The following is a 23,355-nucleotide window of genomic DNA, read 5'->3' as shown; positions in this document are numbered from 1 at the left end:
AGGCTCAAACTCATGTTTGACCATGAAGACGGAGTTTCTCAACGACAGACAGCTAAAAAGTTCAACTGCACTCAGCAACACATTAGTAAAAAATTAAAAAAGGAACAAATATTAAATCAAGAAAAAAAATGACGATTCCGAAACGGTCTGACCAGCAAAAAGCAGCAGCTAGAACTAAGTGCAGTCGATTGCGTCAGAAATTCAAAAATCGTAAACCAATCATTGACGATGAGTCTTATTTCACGTTAAATCACTCCAGTATCAATGGAAATGATATATTTTATACTAGTGATGTAAAATCTACCATATCTACAGTTAAATACCAAACAAAACAAAAGTTTCAAAAAAAATTACTTCTATGGATTGCTCTTTCTGAAAATGGAATTTTTCAACCTTATTTTGTACCAAGTGGACTGGCTGTAATTCAAAAAATCTATTTAAACAAATGTATTAAGAAGAGACTTATTCCATTCATCAATAAGTATCATTCAGATGGTGCATATGTATTCTGGCCAGATTTAGCATCATCTCACTATGCAAAAACAGTAGGGAAAGGGGGCTAAATAGTACCCCGTAAGGAAAAAAATTAATAAAAATAAAACTAAATGTAGGAAAAAGTTTATTTTTAGATAGAAACAAGCATTAATGAAACTAAAACAAATAATCATGATTTCAAGATGTAAATATTGAAATAAAAAGCACACTAATAAAAACTAAAAATAAACAAGGCGGTACTAATTACCCACAAGAAGGTAAAAATAGTACCACTAGTGAGGCTAATAAGTACCAAAGGGTATGAAGAAAAAAAAGCTCAGCACTAATAATAAGTAATAAATAAAACAATTACTGGTTCATTCTACACTTGTAAAATTTATTTATTGACATAATTCACATATATAACTATCATGTGACCCATTTTGAGACTCAGATGATGAGCATGCAACGTGTACCCATGCTCCACACATTAAACACTGGATCACATCCTCCTCAATGTCCTCATCACACATGAAGCTGTACCAACGCTGCCCTTTGTTATCTTTAGAGGTTGGCAATTCTGTTTTTGCTGCCCCTTCAACCTACTTGTACTAGTGATACATTTATTTTTCTTGACATTTTTCTTATTTATATTTTGACTTGATTTCTTTTTGTCAGTTGTTCTCTTAGTTTTGGGGATATTGTTAAATAAATCCTCCCCAACCCTGGTAAACATAAGGATAACTGGTGATGAGGATGGATATTCCTCCATACCAAACTTGAGTACAGCACTGTGTTTGGGCTTGCGAACAATTATTGCTCTTTGAATAAGTTTGCTGGTAGCAATAAGTTCCAGCTCTCCAGGCATGGTTGTTGCGTTATATATGTCCTCGACTCTCTCAAAAAGTTTTTATACCGTTTATGGGGTGGCATATCAGCGAAGAGAGTTCCTTGGTCAAGTTTCTTATAGTCACTGAGATTGTGGCACATGTAGTTTATCACTTGTGCCCTTAACAGATCAGCTAAAGACTTCTCTTGGATCATTTGTTGGAAGTCCTTGATTATTCCAATTTCATCCCTGTCAACTTTTTGAAGTGATTCATTAAGACTAATGGAAACACTTCTAAAAAAGCATCGATCATAAGTTGAATGGTCTGCGATGTAGCTGGTTGAATGTTTGGTGATGTTTCAAGTTGAAAGGCTTGCGATGTATCTGTATTAACAGGGCATGAGATACCATTTGAAAAAGGAATCGTGACAAGGATTTCATCACGGATGGCCAATGCTGCGAATTCATGGTCTCCAAAAGCATCACGGTTGAAAGGCCAAATACCAGGGGTACCAAATCCATTTATTGCATTGCACATTGAGGCAACCTTGGGAAAAGCAAGTCCCATGAGGTTACACACCTGAAACGTGGTTATTCCTCTTCCAGGGTTAAGTCGCAGCCTCTTTTCAACCTCTTGCTCATAATATGTCTGCAATGGCTTGAAAACAGAGATGTCAAGAGGCTGCATGCGATGTGTAGTATGTGGTGGAAGGCTCAGCATTATTACGCCAGATTCTGATGCTTTCAAAATAGCATTTAAGTTTTTTGTGTGGGTTGCATGACCATCTAATATTAATAGAATAGGGTGGTCCTTTGATGGTTTCACATAAGTTATGAAGTGGTCAATTCACTTTTCAAACAGTTCTGTGTCCATCCATCCACTATCATTACATGCAAAAACTGATCCAGAGAGTGCACCATCTTTTAGCTCATCTTTCATCCTTTTACGTTTAAAAAATTACCATCGGTGGAAGAAAATTGACAGCAGCATTCATACAAAATACACCAGTGGTTGTAACACCCTTCTCAGAACTGGAAAGAGAACCGACCTGACGTTTTCCTTTTGTTGCTATAATTTTGTGTCTAATCTTAGGAACTGTTGACAAATTAGTTTTGTCCATATTGTAAATATCCTTGGCCTGAAGTGAATGCTTATCCAGGATATATTGAAGTTTGTCATAAAAGCCACCAAGAGCTGCACGGTTGAAGCTTGAGGCTCTGGCAATTAATGTAGGCTCTGGCTGCTGCAAACTCAGTATAGGGTGCCTTTTCATAAAAGAGTTGTACCAATCTTTGCCAGCAATTCTTTTAGCATTATTAAAGTTATGTGGCAAGTTGTTAGCCTCTGCTAACTGAAAAGCTAACCGCATTAGGTCCTTTCTAGTGATGCCAAACATCATTCCTTCAAGCAGCAGAATGTGCTTGACCAGATCTTCTACGACTTCAGGTGGAAGATTTGTTGACCTGCCCCTCACTTTTAATCCATCTCTTGCAAACTTGTTTTTGTTCAGCAAATGACGTCTTAAAGTGGGTTTAGAAATGCCATACAATCTTGCATACTCATTAAGCCCACAAAACCAATCTTTGTAAGCAAGCAGTGCTTTTTTTAGATCTTCTTCAGTCCATGTAGCTGCCTGTCTTCTGAAAACAAAAATGCAAAAACCTTCTGTTAATATAGGAAAATGTGTGTGTAAAACTAAAAAAAGTTCTGCAAAATGTAACATAGTGAAAAGAAAAAAAATAATTAGAAAAAGCAAATAGGCTTAGATAGATCTAGATCAGAAAATGTGGGTAGGGAAGTTTTTAAAAACAAGCCAATAATACTAATTAATAATCAAATAGGTCTACTAATTCCCATTTAAGAGAAAAACAACGAGGGAAGGATGAGAAAGACTCAGTAGAGAAAATAAAAAAGAAAAAAAATAAGCTAACATGAAAGCTAAAAATATTAATATAACCTATACATAAGTATAAAAACTCTTTTAAAAAAAGGCATGATACTGATACTAGTGATAGTGATAGATTATATCATAAGTTTTACAATTTATCTACTAGATCTAGATAAATCTAGGCTAAAAAATGCAGCTAAATCTAATAATCTAATTGATTTCAATTTTAAGTCTATGTACTATATTTAATTTAGAAATGTGAATAAAATATAATAACAGGTAGTCTGTAACAAGTTGACAACGTATAAGTATGTTTGCAGCGCCTAAAAAGTACCACAGGTCGGGTAATTAGTACCACATGTGCGATTTACCCCATCATCACAGGTACAATTTACTCGACTATGACTAAACGTAGTTTTCTACTTCAGTGTTTTAATGGGCAAAGTGAATCGGAAAAAAACGTATTTATTAATGAAGAAGAATGGATGGGCTAACACCATAAAAAAATATAAATAAGTTACGTATATCCACGCCTGCAAGGTACGACTAGTAGGACAGTGTAATTATTACATCAAATAGTGTAAAAAAAGGGAAACAGACTTACCACCCTTCTTTAACGTTTGATTCCGCCATTTTTTGGTCTGTATACATATTTCATCTGATGGCTTGATTTTATCGTGTTTCCGCCAATTTCAACGAATCAGAAAAAGAACAATGACGCTGGTAGGAATTGCACAGCGGTACTAATTACCCCCCTTTCCCCTAATCATGTACCTAAACAAGGAAAACTTGCATTATGTTGAGAAAGCGGATAACCCTGCAAACTTGCCAGAATGTCGTCCTATCGAAAATTTTTGGAGTATTTTGAAAGGCCTTGTCTACAAGAATAATTGGCATGCAAAAAATCTTAAAAAATTACGTTCTAGAATCAAGTATTGTCTTAATAAAATTGATATTGAGCTCATACGGAGCCTAGCGTAGTCTATACCATATGTTATTTATATGTTATTAAAAAACAAATTTTATAATAAATTTTTTCTGATGTTACTATTTTATTTTATTAGTATTCGACTGTATGCGTGTGTGTAAAAAAACAAAAATAATTTAGTAAGAGGCGAGTTTCGAAGCTCACACGTTCCGTTTACGAAGTCAACGCCTTATCCATATAACCAAACAATGCGTATATTAGTGAACAAGTAATATACTTATTTAAAAAAATTTTTTTTTTTTTTGTATAAAAAATAAACTTAGTTCAAACTAACTAAATTAATTTACTTATTGCTAAACTAATTATTGAATATTCTATTGTCATCAAGCAAGATATGCAAAATTTGAAGAAAATCTATCATCAGAATGTGACTCAAAAATTGATTACAAGATTTGATGCTCACAGACAGACACGACGAGTTTATAAAAGTATTGGGAAAAAAAGATCGTTTGTTTCACGCGGTAAACTTAACTTTCTAATTACTTTGTTGAGATTTTTCAAATCACGAATAAGATTTTTTATAAAAAAGAACTTGTGGTTTTATTTTTTTTATAATATCTTAAAACAGTCGCGTTATAACGTGCAAGTTGCGATACTGTATACTATACTATAACGCGATACTGATTTACTGCGCTGTCACGCTCTCAATTTATGCAAGAGCCCAAAAAATAAAAAAAAATTCTATCTTAAAAAGTTTAGTACAAAAGTATGATACAGTTAAATGTTTTCAATATAACTAATGCTACAATGCTCAATACTAATATAAAAAAATGGACCTAACATGATTACTGATCGCATTTAAAAAATTTTTATGCTTAACAAACGATAATTTGAAAAATGACAAATTAAAGACCAGGGAAAAGTGTTTTACAGTGTAATGGAAAAATGAAATTAATAAACCATTCAGCAAAAAAAAAAAAAAAAAATAGCAGAAAAGTTTTTTAAAACAAAAATTAAGATACAGTTTATCATTTGCTGTAGTGAATTTGAATAAAAATATATGGGTAACGCCTTTCATGGTAGCTAATTGTTCAAAGAAACCATCTCCATTTCAGATGCATTTAAGCAAATTTGAACGCCAACATCGCATTCTTCATTTGTTCCCCCATTTTTTCGACACTCCTTTCCTTCGTCCAAGCATTCCTAAAAAATTAAATGAAAAAAAAAATATAAATATTTAGATAAAAATATATAAAACAATAATTAATGATTAATTAAATGTTTACGTTTGAGCTTCTATCACCAGTCACATTTAAAATTCCAATAACTAACACAAATATCAAAACAAACTTCATTTTTATAAAACTCATGAAAAGTTTAAAGAAAAAAAAATTGCAATCGAAAAGTCTTATAAAACCTGAAAATAAAAAACTGTGGGAAAGTTTATCTTTGACGAACAAGTGTCTAAAAATGATTTCACATATCATCCCTTAAAGCTTGCATAAATACAACAAACCATTACAGGTGTGTACATACTTAAATAAATATAAGATATTTAATATATGAAGTAAACTTTATATTCTACATATAAAATATATTTTATATACTTCATTTATTGTTTATAAAGTATAAAATAAACATGTTCTATGTTTTATATATAGCATATGAAGTATATTTGATCTTATACTTGTTTTTTGATAAAATTAAATATGTTTTATTATTATGAAACATTCTCAATTTTATCAAAGTCTTTTTACTGATTTACATGTGAAACATAGACATAAACATAAACATCGTTTTCAATGATTTACTTTATTAATATTATTTTTATAAGTTAACATTAAACATTTATTGTTTTACTTAAAAGCAAATGTCTGAAAATCTAGACAAAGTCTGAATGTGATAAATTTAAATATTCTTTTTTTTTTCAGATTCTTTGTAGAAAAAATGTAAGTCGGCCACTGGTAATTTTTTTCCTAAAAATTGGTATTTATTTCGGTGAGATTAGTTCTCAATATTCGCTCCAATTGGTGAAAAGTTGCGCATGGAGCGCAGCAACTACTTTGAGGAGCAATTTAAGCAACAAAAATATAATAGACATTTCATTTTAGGTTTTTCTAAATAGGTTTCTAAAAAAAAAAAGTAAAAAATCATGATTACATTTTTGGTACTGTCCAAAACCATTAAATTTCATAAATTTTACCTAATTTTTAGATAATTATCTCGTTAAGGGTTAGAACAACGGTTTAATAAAAATAAAGTTATTTAAAAAAAAAAAAATAACGGACGCTACTTCGGATTAGTCTTAATGACTATTTGTGGATGTTCCAATGCTAAGCCAACAATATCTTCGAATATAACATTGTATAGCAAAATATAGCATGAAAATTTAAATAAATAAAAAAAAAAAACCTAGATTATTTGCACATGGTTTTCTTATGTGTTTTTGAAAGATACTAAGACATAAATTGGTTGTACAGAAGTAAAAAGCATGAGCATGCCAGGGCTTAGGATGTTGGGTTAAGACAGGTAATTTCGGCAGGGAGATTTGGCACTTTTTCGACACCTAAAAGTATTTAATATTTAAGATGTTTCAACTATATTTGGGTATTGTAGTAAAATAAACATTTCTGTAATAATTTAGGATTAATTTTCTTTTTTTACATTATATTAATTTTAATTTATGATAATTCGCTTTTTCTTAATATATTTACATTTTTGCAAATGTAGGATAAATGATTTTTTCTTTTTAAATTTTAGTAAATATATTTAATTTTTAGTGTTCAGGGCCGACGGTACGGGTTTCGAAGTGGAGGGGCACAATTCTAACTTTTTTTAAAAAGGCTTCTATATCTAGAATTTTCTTTCTATTTTTTTTCTATTTTATTTTAGATTTCGGGTCTAAACCGCCTATTTCCGTTTTAACTTTTTAAACTGTTTTTACTTTTTACTGTAAAAAAAATACAAATACATATACACCGAAAACCAACTAAAAAGTATTGCAAATCAAATTAGGAAAAGAACAATAGAATTTAATCCGAGAACAATGCTCTCCCAACAGTATCATTACCGTTGATACCTTCACTATCACCAAAGTAAAGGAAAATATTTAGAAAATTCGGATATAGAATAGTTTTTAAATCAAATCCTAATTTAAGAACAATACTAACATGTAAAAATAAATCTAGATTACCCCAAAATAGCCAACCTGGAACATATTTAGTTGAATGCAATTGCTCAAAAAAACATGTAGGAGAAACAAAGTTGCAAATTAGAACAAGAACTCAACGACACCAAAAAAGTTTAAACGATGGCAAACATTATCAATCAGCAATTGCCACACGTAGCAAGTTTTGCTCTGAAAAAATAAATTGGGAGAAAACTAAAACTCTTAGAGTTGAAATAAAAAAATTCGACCGTAAAGTATGTGAAGCACTCGAAATACAGAGGCACCAATGTTTCCCATCGAATGGCGGAATAAATCTCGATAATGGGCAATTTGTCAAAACTAAATTTTGGACTCCGTTTTTTATACTTACGTAAAAAAAAAAGAAGCCATTCAACTGCTGACGCCAGTTAAAAAATTTATTAAACTGTTTTTTTAACGTTCAAAAAATTGTGTAATATTTTACGAGCTGATGATGCTGGTGTCCATAACCCTGTGAAAATTTCTCAAAATAAATTATTATTTGTATTAAGAGAATTCGTATTGTTTGATGTTTTCTTATTAATACAAATATATATATATATATATATATATATATATATATATATATATATATATATATATATATATATATATATATATATATATATATATATATATATATATATATTAGGGATATGACTTTTTTGCAACCTACTAGGCCTGCATTGTAATTCAATGAACTTTTATGTAAAAAGAACGAATAGATGTTTCATTTTGACATATTTTGAAAAAAGGTCAAAAACCAAAAAATCGAATTTTCAATAGGTACACTTTTGTACAGTAAATGAATATTAAAGGCTGAAGATGTTGTAAGAGTCATACTCCTGTTGTTATTTTATTTATTTATGCAACATGTACTGTGATATAACAAAAAACATTATGTGATATATAATTATACAAGTATTACAAAATTAACAGTATCAAAGCGTCTAGTACAACAATATACATAACTGTCTGTGTCTATAGGCCTACTGTGTTTAGTACATGGGTCACATGATGCTCACGTCTCATAAAGAGTCTAGCGCTTATTACTTAGAATGAATCGAAGTTGCAGTTTGTCTTTCTTTCTGCAGGAAGCATACAGGTCTTGCATCACCTTGATTGCACGTTCAGCTATCTGATTACTTCGTGGTATGTCGATGACGGATGGCTCTTTCTTCCAGTGATTTTTGAATGACTGCAATGCCTTTTTGTAAGGCTTCAATACATCAGATAAATTCTTGAAGTCATTGTCATTGTACTTTTGACTACTAAACCAATGTTCTGCCCACTCATATGAAATGAACCTGCAAACCTTCTCCAAATTCTTTCTCGCTTCAGGCATAAGAATGAACGCCAGAATGGCGAGAATGGCTCTTGAGTTCCATCTGGCATTGCTCATATTAGGAATGTTCTGAAAGTGAATCAGAGGGAAGTTTCTTTGTTCTTCATAGAACCTAAACACTCTTGTTAAATGGTACAAAAACTTCATATCGTCTCTCCACCCTGATTTATCAAGAATTTCTACAGTTCCATTCACAAACTTATCCTTCAGTTCATCATACTTATTCAACAGTTCAGACACAAATGGGTATTCAATGTTTGGAGATTTGGTATCACCCCCAAGTTCTTCGTCCATCACCAGACGGAGAATCCTGTCTAGTACGTGATGCTGACAACCGATAAATTGTGGTATTGTGACACCCTTTAATTTAAACATACGTTGCAACTTCACAACAACTCCATTTCTCTTCCCAGTATTGACGTTTGTTGTATCAGTAATGATCATCTTAATTGAATTCCACAAATTGTATTCATCAATAAGTTTGGCAATTTTTTCAGCAACAGTTTCAGCTTTGCCATCTTTTAAACGCAGTGCATCAAGTTTCACGTCAGTTCTTTCATTCTGAAGTACAACTACCTGATATTCCTTATCATCTATTCGTTTGCCGTTATAGTGTAAGGACCACTGTTCCATTTTAAGTTGTTGTATCATTTCTTTTTTTAATTTACCTGCCTCTTTGAATATGGACTTGTAAATTGCTGATTGACTTGGAGTTGGAATATCAATACCTTGTTGTGATAATACATTGCATATTTTAGCAGCTTTCTTTGTGGAAACTCCACTTGATGTAACCATACTTACAGCAAATTTACTTTTGTAGTGCTTTCTAGTTTTTTTCTGAGTGTCCTCATCATCGTCTTTATCACCGTCGTCGTCTTCATCATCTTCACTCTTACTTTTGCAGTTTTCAGATTCAGTACCACTGTCTGTGGTAGACAGGACTTGTGATGTGGAAGGTATTGCTGTTCCAGACTGGACTTTCCTTCTCTTGGAAGGGTGAATGGTTTCTTTACTTGCCACTTGTCCTGTTGAGTACCCCACCTGTCCTTTACTTTCTTTTTGTAGGTGGTATAGACGTTTATCTTCCGAGGATAACCACTGGCCATTCACTTTCGTGATGTCAAATAATGCATTGAGAACATCATATTTTCCACGCTTGACACATTCATCATAGACCTTCAGCACCTTCATAAGCTTTGCTCTTATCACTTGATCAGACACACGTGGAAAATTCAGTTTATTGTCCCACAATTTTGTAATTTCCTTAGAAATTTGGTCTATTCGTTCTTTTCTTCCTTTAACATATGCTCCGAGAAACTGGTATCTTCCTACGATCTGCAATTGAAGTGGTATTCTGGATTTTTCATCGAGTGAATGTTCTTCTACAGCCACGCTTCCTCTTCTTCTGTGTGACTCTTGAAATCTCACCAAATTTTTAGTCCAAGTCTTCTTGTTCTTTGTTACTGTGGTATGACTTTTCTTGTGAGACATCATATAATATTGTTACGACTTTACGGATAGCTGAGCGTAAATATCCGTTTAATAAAGTCGTTTAATTAATAAAATACTTTAACTGTATAGTAATCCAATTATAGTTCGATAATCCAGTCAATGTTGATAACAGTTCGATAATCCAGTCCGTATCCTAACGATAATGCTACAACTACTTATACTTCGTACACTTACAGCGTCTTTAGTTCGCTACAGTAGTTCCTTATTAGCTCAGTTACACGCAGAGTACTTCATAGAACTATTCACATTATCAACACTGAGCTCTGACAGCAGCTCGCTTATATAATTATTTAGAGCTTCCAGAATGTTCTACTAAGTTCTATAATCTTCTACAGTCTGTTACAGTCGTCTATATCACCGTGGTAACACAATGACGTCATCACATAACAATTCCAAGTATTTGCCGGCACACGGCCGTTTCGTTGCCATGGTAACGTGTGGCGTTATATTTATAAATTCATAACAAAATAATGAAATAAATAGAATTAAGCTGAGAATTAAGCTTAAGATTAAAACATCGGTCAAAAATGAATGTATAAAAATGGTAAATCAAATTTTTATTTTGGGGGTGACCTTTTTTTGTTGCAGAAAGCTATTTGGGCCTTTTTTCATGATTTTAGGTAAAAGTTCATCGATTTATGATACAGGAAACATTTTATTTGAAAAAAAATTAAAAAGTCATATCCCTAATATATATATATATTATTCTTAGACAAAATGAACAGCTATATATTATTATTTCATTTATTTAAGATCATTTATTTTTTTTATTGTATTTTACAAGGTAAAAAGAAAAATAAGGAAGTTATTTTTGGTGATTTTCACTTAAGAATTTTTTCTTCTAGAACTTATTTAAAAATTCCTCTTTGCTCTTATGCATTTCAGCACTCTATTGCATTCTTCAAAGTTTATTCAACTTCGGAGGGAATTTAACTTTTAGAAAGTGCTGTTTTTATTTTCTTCTTTTTTTTTTGAATTAAGTTTTGAAAATTTAAATTTTGAAAACAAACGAATGTTGAAATAAAGAGTGTTTCAGTTGTGAAAAGATAATGTACGCAGTTAATTTATTATTAAGACAACGAAGGAACAAATTTAATTAATTTTGTTAAAAGCTTTTTGAAATTTCCTGGATTTTAAATATCAAATTCGTATAGTTTTTACAGTGTTTCGAAACATTTTAGAGCACTCCTTCCAATTATATCTAGCTTTTTCATCAAAGCAGAATTATTTTCACATACCTCTATACCATAAGTTAAGATAGGGACTGTCAATGATTTATATATATAGGAAATAGAACTTGGGTGGTCAAACCGGATTCCAGATTAAAAAAGAGTTTGAACAACAGCTCTAAAGTTTGAGATTTTTCCATCAAAATTTGTATAACTAAGTGAAGCAAAAATTGAATTTTTAGTACCCCATGTGAATCCCAGATGTCTAAGTTTATTCTGTTATTCAGAATAAACTTAGACATCTGGGATTCACATAGGGTACTAAGTTGTTCTGAAGATTTTTTTATTACCAAAAAATGTTATCGTATTAGTTTGTATTTGTGCTTTACCTGAAACCAAGAACTCAGTTTTTTCGGCATTTAGTTTAATACAATTTGGATTACTTTATATATTGCATGTTTTTATAAGGTTATGAGACCAAAAAGGGTAGAACTTAAAAGAATGATATCATACGCATATGCTACCACACCAGTAAAGTTACCGTATGATGTGCCAACAATACCTTGGCTTTTAATAGTTTCAGGAAGACTTTCAGTGTAAATGTTATAGACATGAGGCAAAAGAATCGATCTTTGTCTGGTCCTTGCTTTAGAAGAAAAGAGTTTGATATACAACCTTGATATAAGACTGTTGCACTACTATTGTTATATAACGAAGAGAAATTGTTACCTATACAAAGTGGTAATTTTTTATCAAAATAAAATTTATCAAATAGGGTATCCCAGTTACAACTATCAAAAGATTTTTCTGCATTTAAAGGACATAGGTACACATTATAAATTTAGCATGTAGCGTTGAACAGTTTGCATTGAATCCAAATTGTAGGGGCTGAGCATCTCTAATATTTGAACATATATTGAGGATTAGTTATTCTAGAGCCTTTGTAAAAACTGGTGTAATGCTAATACTGCGATAGTTGCTCGAGCTATTTGAAGATTTTTTGTACGATTTAACAAGGGGCACAATAATTGACGTTGACATTGATATTGATGTCCATCCATCATTAATTGAGTAATTAATAAATTTGATGAGTCATTTTGTTAAAGTCTGTAAAATTTTGTTAAATCACAATTTGCGTATTTCAAATACTCTGTTAAGATACCAAAAAAGTTGGTAGATCTTTTTAATTTTAGGTTCGATTTAGCTCTAGTTATATTTTCTTCAGTTATTGTAACATCATCATGTTTTGTACATGGCGGAATTGTCCGATTTTCATTACGATGTGTTATTTTTGGAGTATTCAGTACTCTTTCGGAGCGGTTTGCAAATTCTGAAGTAATAAATTTTTTGTTTGTTTTTATTGTTTATGGTTAATAATCTAGAATTTATGTCTTTGTTTAAACATTCCAAAGTTTTTTAGCCAAATATTTTTTAACTTTTCAATTTTAACATACTTTGTGCAAATTTTATTATTTTGAGCTAATTAGACGGCTTTGAAAAAGATTTTACAAGCCATTAGGTAACGATTGAAAGTTAAAGATCTTAAATCTTTTAATAAACCGGACTCTCTCCATTTTTTTAAACGAATTGAAAGAATAGTTTTAGAGCGACTAGGTGTCCATCAAGATTTTGAATACAAACATTACTTTTTATTTTTTAAAGTTTCTATAAAAGCTATTTGAGCGCTGCCAGCAATTATTTTATAGATTTGAACAAGGTCGTATACATAAGCATCAGTAAAATTAGGATTGTTAAAGCGATTGGTTAAATGATCATTATATGAATTTATAAAGTTAGAATCGTACCAAGCGTTGCTAAGAATATTAGTATCTTCTGCTATTTCAAAGGTGTTGTATTTAGTGTGCTTACCTCTAGCTTCAACTGATATTGATAGCGATAGGCGATTGCTCAAATTATTTGATTACTCAGGATTAACAATGAATTTAAGTTTAAAAAAACTTGAATATTTTGATACGGCAACGTGATCAATATATGACAAGCTCGTCTCTGGTGTAGACATATTTAAGTAAGGCCAGAACCTTTAATTACATCTACAAATTCTAATTGATTTGTTTTTAAAAATTCAGATAAGTGCACAAAATAATTATTTCTTTTGGAATTCTATCTTTCATACAAATCGTATATTAGGTGTGGAAAAGATTAGAAGTCACCGGCTATAATTATATTGCCGTTACCTTCGTAACTATTTAATTAGATCTTTGACGATATCTAATTGACTTTTGTATTCTTCCAGTGATAAGAGACTGTTTCGCGATGAGAAGTCCAATGACTATGAGGATGAGGAGAGACTGTTCCGTGATGAGAAGAAGTCCAATAACTCCATGAGAATGAGGAGAGACTGTTCTGCGGTAAGGATAAGTATGCTCCAATAACTATAATATCAAGTTCATTTTTTCTAAAATTTATTGCTAAAATATGTTCGTCCTCGTAAATTACTCTAATATTATGGAGTTGATTTCTTCGTATAAAGAACACATTTCCGCCATGTGGTCGACCTTTTTCAAGTTTATCAGACTGATGGAAATCATTGGAGTGTGTATTATCAGACATATCTCTTATGATGGAATATTTAAGTTTAGACATCATAAGATTATATTAGTGACTTCGTAAATTCAATGTTTAGACAGTTAAAAATACATATATAGAAAGTTGTAGTAGATTTTTTCTTTTTCTTTTATACTGCTTGGATCCATTTTCAATTAAATTTTTTATCCTAGTTCCTGTTAAATACCATATTTTATTCACTGTCTTTGAAAAAGCGTTTCGTCCTAAAAGGTTTTACAGTTATACTATTGTGCCATAATTCAGGGTTGAATATATTTTTATTTTTTCCGAAATGTTTATTACAACTCGAAACGATCTATTCTCGTTTTCTCGTTTATTATACTCGTTTATTTTTTTTTTACCACAACTAACAATGACGTAATGCCAATTTTACTTATGTTATTTTTAAGATCTTCTTCAGTAATTTGATTGCGTATGCCTGCTACAAAGACATCAAATTTACGTAAAACTTTTTCTTCTGCAATGCTTTTATAATCAGTAGTTTTAGTTCCAAAAATAGGCTTGACCTTATGGTACTTTTTTTCGAAAGATGAGTTTTGTTGGTGTGCGACAGGGCGCACGGGTTTATTATTCTTACAAATTAAAATAAAGTTGTCATTTTTATTCCGTTCAATACCGTTCATTTCCTTTTTTTTGTCTTTTATTACGTCAAAAATTTTCTCAGAAGTTATTGCGGTTGATTGCGTTTGTGCCACAACGTTGGCAAATGTTTTTGAAAAATGTTGTTTGTGCATATTTTCAATTTCAATATTTTTTGGATTTGAGGAAGGACAATTTATCGATTTCGAAACAATGGATTTTATATTTTTTTGCGATTTATGAGGTTTACAATTACTTGTTAGATTGTGACGCACATTGATTTTTTACGATTTCGCTATTCGTTTTTTGTAGTTCTTGTATTCTTCCTGTAATAAATGCATTCTGCCATAATTTTTTTATTTTCTGAATTTAACTCTTTTAATCGATCAATAATTTCTTTTAAAGCCATATTTATATCTGATGGTTGATACATTTGTTGATTAACTTGTTTGTAGTTGGAAAGCAATTTATTTAAGTCCTCATGAAGTTGATTCTCTGCTAAAGTAATCGACAGCAGATATATATCATCAAGACATTTTACTATCTTATACCGCTTCCTCATATTTCTTTTCACTGGATCATTAACGTCTATATACTAGAACAAAGTTTAGGAGCGAAAACGTCAATGATATGTCAAAATGTTCCAATGTTTCTGAAAATATAATTTTAAAACTTCCGCTTCTTTAAATTGCGAAAGCCCATTGATGATGATATACTATTAGATGGGAGTATATTTCCTCTACATTTATTACGTAAATCTCTAAAATGTTATTACTCGAATGTATTGTTAAAAACAGCTCACTAATTTCTCTTGGCGCCATATAACATAAAGTTTAAATACGTCTTAGTAAAAGCTAGCCTTTTTTTCTCTAAAATCTCTTCGGAAAAAAAACACGTCTGTTCGCCGCAAAATCGCGAACATCGTGTTAAAATCAACGTCATATATGATGAATTGTTTTAAGAATTCGCGACAAAATAAAGCTAAACAAAAATACCCATAGAAAAATTTTTAGAAATACTAAAAAAAGAAACCAAAATGTTTACTGTGTCTGTAATAGAATATTCAAATGAATTAAAAAGTTGAAATTAAAAAATGTTTTTCAAAATATATATATATATATATAAATAAATGTGTTACTATTTTTGTTTTCTTTTTTTTAAGGTTGTGACGCAACTTTTTTCTTTTTTTTTAAGTTTCAAATCTAAAAAATCTTTTCTATTGGTTAAAAGAGTGCCTAGCCTAAAACACAAACCCTCAGTTGATAAACACTCGACTGCGGCTATTCCAAGTTAACTGACCTAAATCTTACTTAAAACTAACTTTTTAAATTAACTTAATTTTTACTGGAATTGACTTAATATAAATTGACTTTTACTCGTTGAACTAAAAAATAATAATCTAGAGATGGTGTCTCGATAACAAAACTCATCTTGGGCAAACGTTAAATGCATCCGGCAACTATCTTGTAAATGGTCTTCTAGGGGGACTTAATGGGTAAACAGGTTCTATCTGTTGACCAGCTTCTTACCCCTTCTTCATCTATTAAGCTAGCGTAGATATATTTATTATATATTTTGCATGGTTCTGATTTTGTTTACTCGCCTTAAAACAAAGCTGATTTTTTTGCCAAGAACTTTTAATTAATCTCATCTCTTGATTCCACTAATTACATCATACCTGATATAGCCGACAAACAGGTTGATCCATTGCTTGACATTTGTATCACTCTAGCTTCTCTATCTAAAGTGATTTCCTGCTTAGACTCTTCTACAGATTGTAGTCCAGACAACATACCTGTTACAGTCTTCCAGAAATGTTCTCCGGAGCTGTCGTCTATACTTTCAAAACTATTTAACAACTGCTTATCAGAGTCTTGTTTTCAAGCCTGCTGGAAAGCGGCATCTGTTATCCCTATCTTCAAAAATTCTGGAGAGCGATCTGATTCGTCTAACTACTGTCCCATTAGCCTTCCTACTATCATAAGCAAGGTTTTTGAGTCTTAACAAACACCTGATCTCTCATCTTGAATCTGAAAAAATTACTATCTGATCATCAATATGGATTTCGATCTTCTCGTTATACTGCAAATTTTAACGATAGTCTCCGATAGGTTTTATTGTGCATTGAATAAATTTGCAGAGGCTAGGACTATAGTTTTTGACATTTCTAAAGTCTTTGATAAAATTTAGCATGTTGGTCTTTTCCATAAGCTCTCTTTTTACGGTGTATTAGGTAACATTTTTAGGATTATTGAATTAAATCATTATTGCAAAAATCTAGGTCCTTTATTTTGGAGCCGCAATGCACTCGATGAGCCATTTACCCTTCTTTTAAGATTAACTTTTACTTCTGATCTTTCTTAAAAACCATATATCAAATCCATTGCAAAATTAGCATCTGCTAAGATTGCATCTCTTTATCGTACTCGCTACTTTCTTATTCCGGATTGTATTCTTTACATCTTTAAATCTCTAATCCGTCCTTGTATAGAATACTGTTACCCCAGCAAACATGTCAGCGTTGAATCAACGTTGAAAACCGGTCGCGGCGTAGAAAAAGCGTTACAGTCACAAAAACAACGCGCTTTCAACGTTGAATCAATGTTTGTTATTGTATACTAAATTGCGGTAAATTTAAACGTTGAATAAGCGTTGAAATTGTAACGTAATTTAGCTTCTCAAAATAAGACGTTTATTCAACGTGGAATCAACTTACGCAAAAAGCCATTTTAAAGACGATTCAAAATCTATGCTTCATCAACGTTAAAAATAAACCGCTTTTTAAACGTCACATTTTCAACGTTGAATAAGCGTATAAATATCAACTTATATTATCTTCTCAAAAAACCGCGTTTATTCAACGTTGAATAAAAGTACGCAAATAATCACTGTAAAAACGTCGCAAAGTTGAAGGTTTATCAAAGTTAGACATAAGCTGCTTTTTCAACGTATTTAAGCTATTTATGAAACAACGCTTATTCAACGTTACATATACCAACGTTGAAAATGTGGTAGTTAAAAAACGTTGAAAAAGTGTTATTTTGCCAACGTTAATTAAACGTTGTTTTGACAACGTTGAGGAAGTGACACATTGAAAATTATTGTCTCATTAACTAGCCATTACAAAAATAATTTGCCGTAAAGAAAAGGCAACTAAAACTTAATAGAATACATGCAGATGGTATAAAAAAAAATATTTTGATAAAGTTATGTTTTATAACTTCTTTTTATTGCGGCTAATTTAAAACTTTTAGATTTTGCATCAAATTGTATATAATATACGTAAATCTCAGAGTATATTCGGTTTATTCAGGTTATTTTTGTTGATGATTTATTTATTTGAAAATGACCATTTTAATAAATTGCAAAGTTGTATTAAATATGTTATTTCTAAGTTCAAAATAGCACTTAATTTTAATAAGATTCAGATGTTTTAAGTAATATCAAAATTAATAAAACATAATAAGTCAGACTAAATTTAGTCTGTTCACAGACTAATTTTTTTATTTATTTGAAAAACTTTAAACACCTTACCCTAATTATCAAGCAAATATTCAGTATAAAATCTTCGACCAATAATGAAAGTATGCATTATAAAGTTTTTTTTTATATAAAAACACGTTTGGATATGAAACTTTATTTCCATTTTTTTGAAAAACTTCTAATTTTAATAGGAAAAGTATTAAGTCCTAATTATAGAGTTGGTGTTGTATATTTAATTCTAACATTTATTTTTTATCATACATTTTTAATTATTTTAATAATATGTATTTATGCATATATATTTGGGTAAATTTATGAATATATATAAAAGAAATATATACATTTTATATATGTATATATAATGTTTATATTTCTATTCCTAATTTTAGAGTTGGTGTTGTATATATAATTCTAACATTTATTATTTATCACATACCTTTGATATGCATTTTCATTTATTTTAATATTATGTATTAATGCATGTAATTATGAATATATATATATATATATATATATATATATATATATATATATATATATATATATATCAGAAATATATACATTTTATATATACATTTTATATATACATATATATATATATATATATATATATATATATATATATATATATATATATATATATATGTATATATGTATATATATACATATATATACATACATTTTATATATATACATATATATATATATATATATATGTGTGTGTATATGTATTTATATATATATATATGTATATATAATATATACATATATATATATATATATATATATATATATACATATAAACATACATATTTGTTTATAAATGTATATATATATATATATATATATATATTTGTATATATATATATATATGTATATATACATATATATATACATACATTATATATATATATATATATATATATATATATATATATATATATATATATACATATATATATATATATGTATATATATGTGTGTATATGTATATATATATATATATATATATATATATATATATATATTTATATATATATATGTATATATACATATATATATAACATATAAACATATATATTTGTTTATAAATGTATATATATATATATATACATTTATAAACAAATATATATGTTTATATGTATATATATATATATTTGTTTATAAATGTATATATATATATATACATTTATAAACAAATATATATGTTTATATGTATATATATATGTATATATACATATATATATATAAATATATATATATATATATATATATATATATATATATATATACATATACACACATATATATACATATATATATATATATATATATATACTATATATATATATATATATATATATATATATATATATATATATATATATATATATATATCTATATATGTATATATATATATATATATATATATATATCTATATATATATATATATATAATATATATGTATATATTTAAACTGGTGTTCATGCAATGAAAGCTGCCTATAATAGTTTTCCAATTGATTATTCATGGAACAAGCTTAGAGTTAAAAAATTTAAAGTTACTGGAGGTTATTAAATTTTACAGTACTCATTGCTATTTTAATTGTTTTATATGAATAAAAAATATTTACAGTTTTATGTTCATGGTGAAGTACTATATCAAATAAACTTCTATAATTAACGGTGAAGTACTATATCAAATAAACATCTAATAAGTCTTATTTTTATTTTGGGATAAGTAAAATTTTGAATCTGTTTATTGTATTATGATTGCCTAGATATATATCGTAATCTGTTTGCACTGGGTCTACGTTTTAGTTTTTACATTTTTGTTTATATTTGTTTTGCTAAATAATTACTTATAAGTATCTATTATTAAGATAAAAAAGTAGGCGAAGGATTTAATTTTACAACTACAGAGGACTCCAAAAAAGAATGAAAGTAATTATGTTAGTGAATGATTGTGTTTCTCTTTGTCATTAGACTATATGGTGAAGAATAAAAATAAAACTTAATAATAACTATTAGTCATATCTGATTTTAATAATACTGTTTAAATTTTTTTGACATTTGATAATTTGATTTTAGGTGTAAGTTTATTAAGTAAATCTGGTGGATCAAAGATAGAGAAATGATATGGTTTTAACTGGTTTCCATCTTATGAACAAAGTACATTATATGATTTAAATTGATAGTTTATAGTTACAACTATTCAAGTAAGTTTAATTTAGTTAATTTATGTATGGAATGGTGACTATTTTTAATTGTAAAATTTGACTTCCATAAAATGTATATGTCTATATTTATATATATATATATATATATATATATATATATATATATATATATATATATATATATATATATATATATATATGTATATATATGTATATATATGTATATATATATATATATATTTATATATATCTATATATACGTATATATATATATATGTATATACATATATATATATATGTATATACGTATATATATATCAGACCTTCCAACCTTTTTTTTTTAAAACCTTGAGATTCATTAAAAAAAAACCTTAGATTTACACAAAAACCTTGGGAAGCGTAAAATTAAAAAAAAAGGGCTTTTTTTGGAACAAGAAAAATTAAAATAGAATGAAAAGTTACATTTTATAAATAAATAAATAATATTTATTCATTATGTTTAGCATTGTACATTTTTGTTGCTTTTTTTGATGTTTTTTTAACAGCTGTTCAGATGGTTTCCACTTAAAACACGGTATAGTAGCCTCGGGAAACATTGTTTTCATAGCTAAAATACTTGATAATGTCCCATCCCAACTGTAATGCTGATCTCTCAAGACATTTGTTTTTTTTTACAATACTAAACAATCGTTCTAACTCAGCGTTACTGTGGGGAATATTAAGAACAATTTCAACTAATTTTGGTAGCAGTTTAAAATGTTTAATAATGTGTTGGGAATAACCATTTTTGAAATATGGTACCATAAAATGTCAATTCTGTAGTGAAACAAAGGTTCACCTCCAATATCATCAAGAATCTTTTCAGGTATCTTAGCTTCCTCAAAAACATTATCAAAATCATTGTTCTTTAAAATCTGATAATCGCTAAACTCCTCATACAATTCATCAGGTTTGATACCATTCATCAAGTGTGGGAACCGGTCATAAAAATACTGAACTTGCTCCCACTACGATTTCACGGTCTAAAACATCCACCCAACCAGCATTAACAATTAAATTGTCGTTAAGAGGAAATTTGTGCTTAATATATTTAAGAGACGACTTAAAAAAATAGTAAGCAGCATCATCAAAAATTCTTTTGTTTTGTGAAATATCTCCTGTTTCAAAGAGTTGCCTGAGTTTTTGTTTTGTTAGAACTCCAAGATAAATATCTTGCGTATCAATATAATTTTTTGAATCTTCTAAGTCTATTTCTTAAACCGATGAAATGTTTTTCAGTTTGTTTGGTAGAATAATGCGCTTAGCCAGCTTTTTGCCTAGACCTTTCCATTGCTCATTTCAGACAACCCTTGACTCTCTCGCTGCAATAGTAGATTGAAATGTAAAAACAAAGGTAATGCTCATTTCAGAAAAAGTGTTGCTGGTTTCAAAATTGGATTATGAAATTTGTCATATAAACGCTTAAACCTTTCATCAGCAAAACTTTCACTTGAAAAATAAGCTTTCAGGCTTGTATACTTGACAATAGCTCTTGAAATACATTTCTCTAAAGATAGCCATCTAACTGATAAATGTTTTAGAATGCCTTGATATTCTTGATTACAAAATTCAAAATACTCTCTCAATTTGCCTTTTTTTGTTTTGCACTCTTATCAAACCAATAGTACAAATCAATCATAACATTTTAGACATTTAATCCAATATAATCACAAAAAACATCATGTGCTTTACTAGCAGCTAAGTGTGCAAGATGACAATGGCAGCCATCAATAAAGATATTATTATTTTTTTCTAAAAATCTTGATGCAATCATAGAGTTTGTATTATCAACACTTAAACTTATGCAATTTTCCCATGGAATTTCATATACTTCGAATTTTTTTCTATAGAAGAAAAGATAACAGCAGCCTTTTCACAATCAACTCCAGATGTTAAGCACATATCAAAGAAATGACATGTTATTGTTTTTGAGCGGTTAGCATCAAATATTTTGATACATATAGGATTCATCTTATCAATGCCAAAGTCATTCGATCCATCTGTGCCTAAGGAATATGGATGAACTTTACAATGTTCTACAATGTAATTTCGACAATGTGGAGCAAATGATTCGTTTATAATAGCCATTGTTTTAGTTCGACTTGCTGCATACCTCTTGGCTATTTTACTGTCCTTTCAAAACCTCTTTAAATAGAGATGTAAGATGATCGGAGGTGGCTAAAGAAATGTTGTGCTGAACCAAAAAATTTGTTACCATGACTTCAGCATTAATTACTTGATTATCTAATGTTGTGTAAGTTTTTAAAAAGTTATTTAAAGAAGTTTGCTTTTTTAATGCAATAACATTTGCTTCGTGACTGTTTTTTTTGCAATGATCAGATACATCTTTAACTCCTTGATGATGACAAGTTAGTTTTTTAACACACGGAACACAGTAAAATTGGTAAATATTACCTTTAACAGCCCTAACAGGGTAATCTTGGCACCATGTTGAGTTAAATTTGCATTTATATGTTTGCTTGACGCCATTTCTTAAAATTCGGATTTAATTTATAAAAAAACTCATGTTTAAATCTATTTATTAGTTGGAGCCGGTTTTATGATCTAGCTTGATCACTTAATATTCATTAGTTTTTGATGTAATCACAATCTTTTTCAGAATATATATTGTTATTATTTTAACCTAAAATATTTCTAAAGTTAAATTGAAAAAAAAAGTTCTGCGGAAAATTTTTAAAATTTACCATAATTTTGGTTCAACCGTGAGACCGTGAGGTTTGTTATAAAGCCAGTCTCACGGTCAAAACCGTAAGAGTGGAAGGTCTGTATATATATATGTATACATAGATATATATATAAATATAGATATATATATATGTATATATATATATGTATATATATATATATATATATATATATATATATATATATACACTAATAGCTATAAAATTTTTGATAAATTCAGAGATCTAAAAATAAAAACCAAATTATTTACATTGGAATCTATATAACTTCAAAAATTGTATGTTTTTTTTAAATTTGATTGTAATCAAGGAAAAAAATATTTATAATTTTTTTTAAATCATTGTAAAAGTAACTCTATTAAATGAAATAAGCTATTTTACAATTATTTTAGATTTCAAAATTGCCCATATATATTTTCAACAGGGTTAAGGTCTGGACTTTGTGGCGGC

The 23,355-nt window shown here is 29.0% G+C and overlaps 1 protein-coding gene and 2 long non-coding RNA genes across 3 annotated transcripts in view; 1 reads left to right on the top strand and 2 right to left on the bottom strand.

Annotated features, from left to right (window-relative positions):
* Positions 1 to 2,253: 2,253 nt before the first annotated feature.
* On the bottom strand, positions 2,254 to 3,027 carry LOC136082720 (uncharacterized). The gene has a single exon (XM_065802142.1). The coding sequence runs from the start codon at positions 3,025 to 3,027 to the stop codon at positions 2,254 to 2,256; it is 774 nt and encodes a 257-aa protein (XP_065658214.1).
* A 2,079-nt stretch (positions 3,028 to 5,106) lies between these two features.
* On the bottom strand, positions 5,107 to 5,653 carry LOC124806763 (transposon TX1 uncharacterized 149 kDa protein-like). Its single transcript, XR_010639461.1, has 2 exons — positions 5,407 to 5,653; positions 5,107 to 5,323 (listed from the first exon to the last, which is right to left on the bottom strand). It is a non-coding gene; the product is annotated as a transposon TX1 uncharacterized 149 kDa protein-like (long non-coding RNA).
* Positions 5,654 to 19,457: 13,804 nt separating this feature from the next.
* The window catches only part of LOC136082169 (uncharacterized), a 5,588-nt gene continuing 1,690 nt past the window's right edge, over positions 19,458 to 23,355 (top strand). Inside the window, exons 1-3 of the long non-coding RNA XR_010639460.1 lie at positions 19,458 to 19,552; positions 19,865 to 19,933; positions 20,073 to 20,200. This is a non-coding gene — a long non-coding RNA (uncharacterized LOC136082169). The remainder of the gene's footprint in view (positions 19,553 to 19,864; positions 19,934 to 20,072; positions 20,201 to 23,355) is intronic.

The sequence above is a fragment of the Hydra vulgaris genome, chromosome 07 (genome assembly GCF_038396675.1).
Source record: "Hydra vulgaris chromosome 07, alternate assembly HydraT2T_AEP".
NCBI lineage: Eukaryota > Metazoa > Cnidaria > Hydrozoa > Anthoathecata > Hydridae > Hydra > Hydra vulgaris.
The sequence above is the reverse complement of the archived record's forward strand: the minus strand, read 5'-3'. Positions and strand labels throughout refer to the sequence as shown.

Excerpts from the sequence above, each read along its gene's own strand:
- LOC136082720 (XM_065802142.1), bottom strand. The coding sequence starts at position 3,027 with ATGTTACATTTTGCAGAACTTTTTTTAGTTTTACACACACATTTTCCT.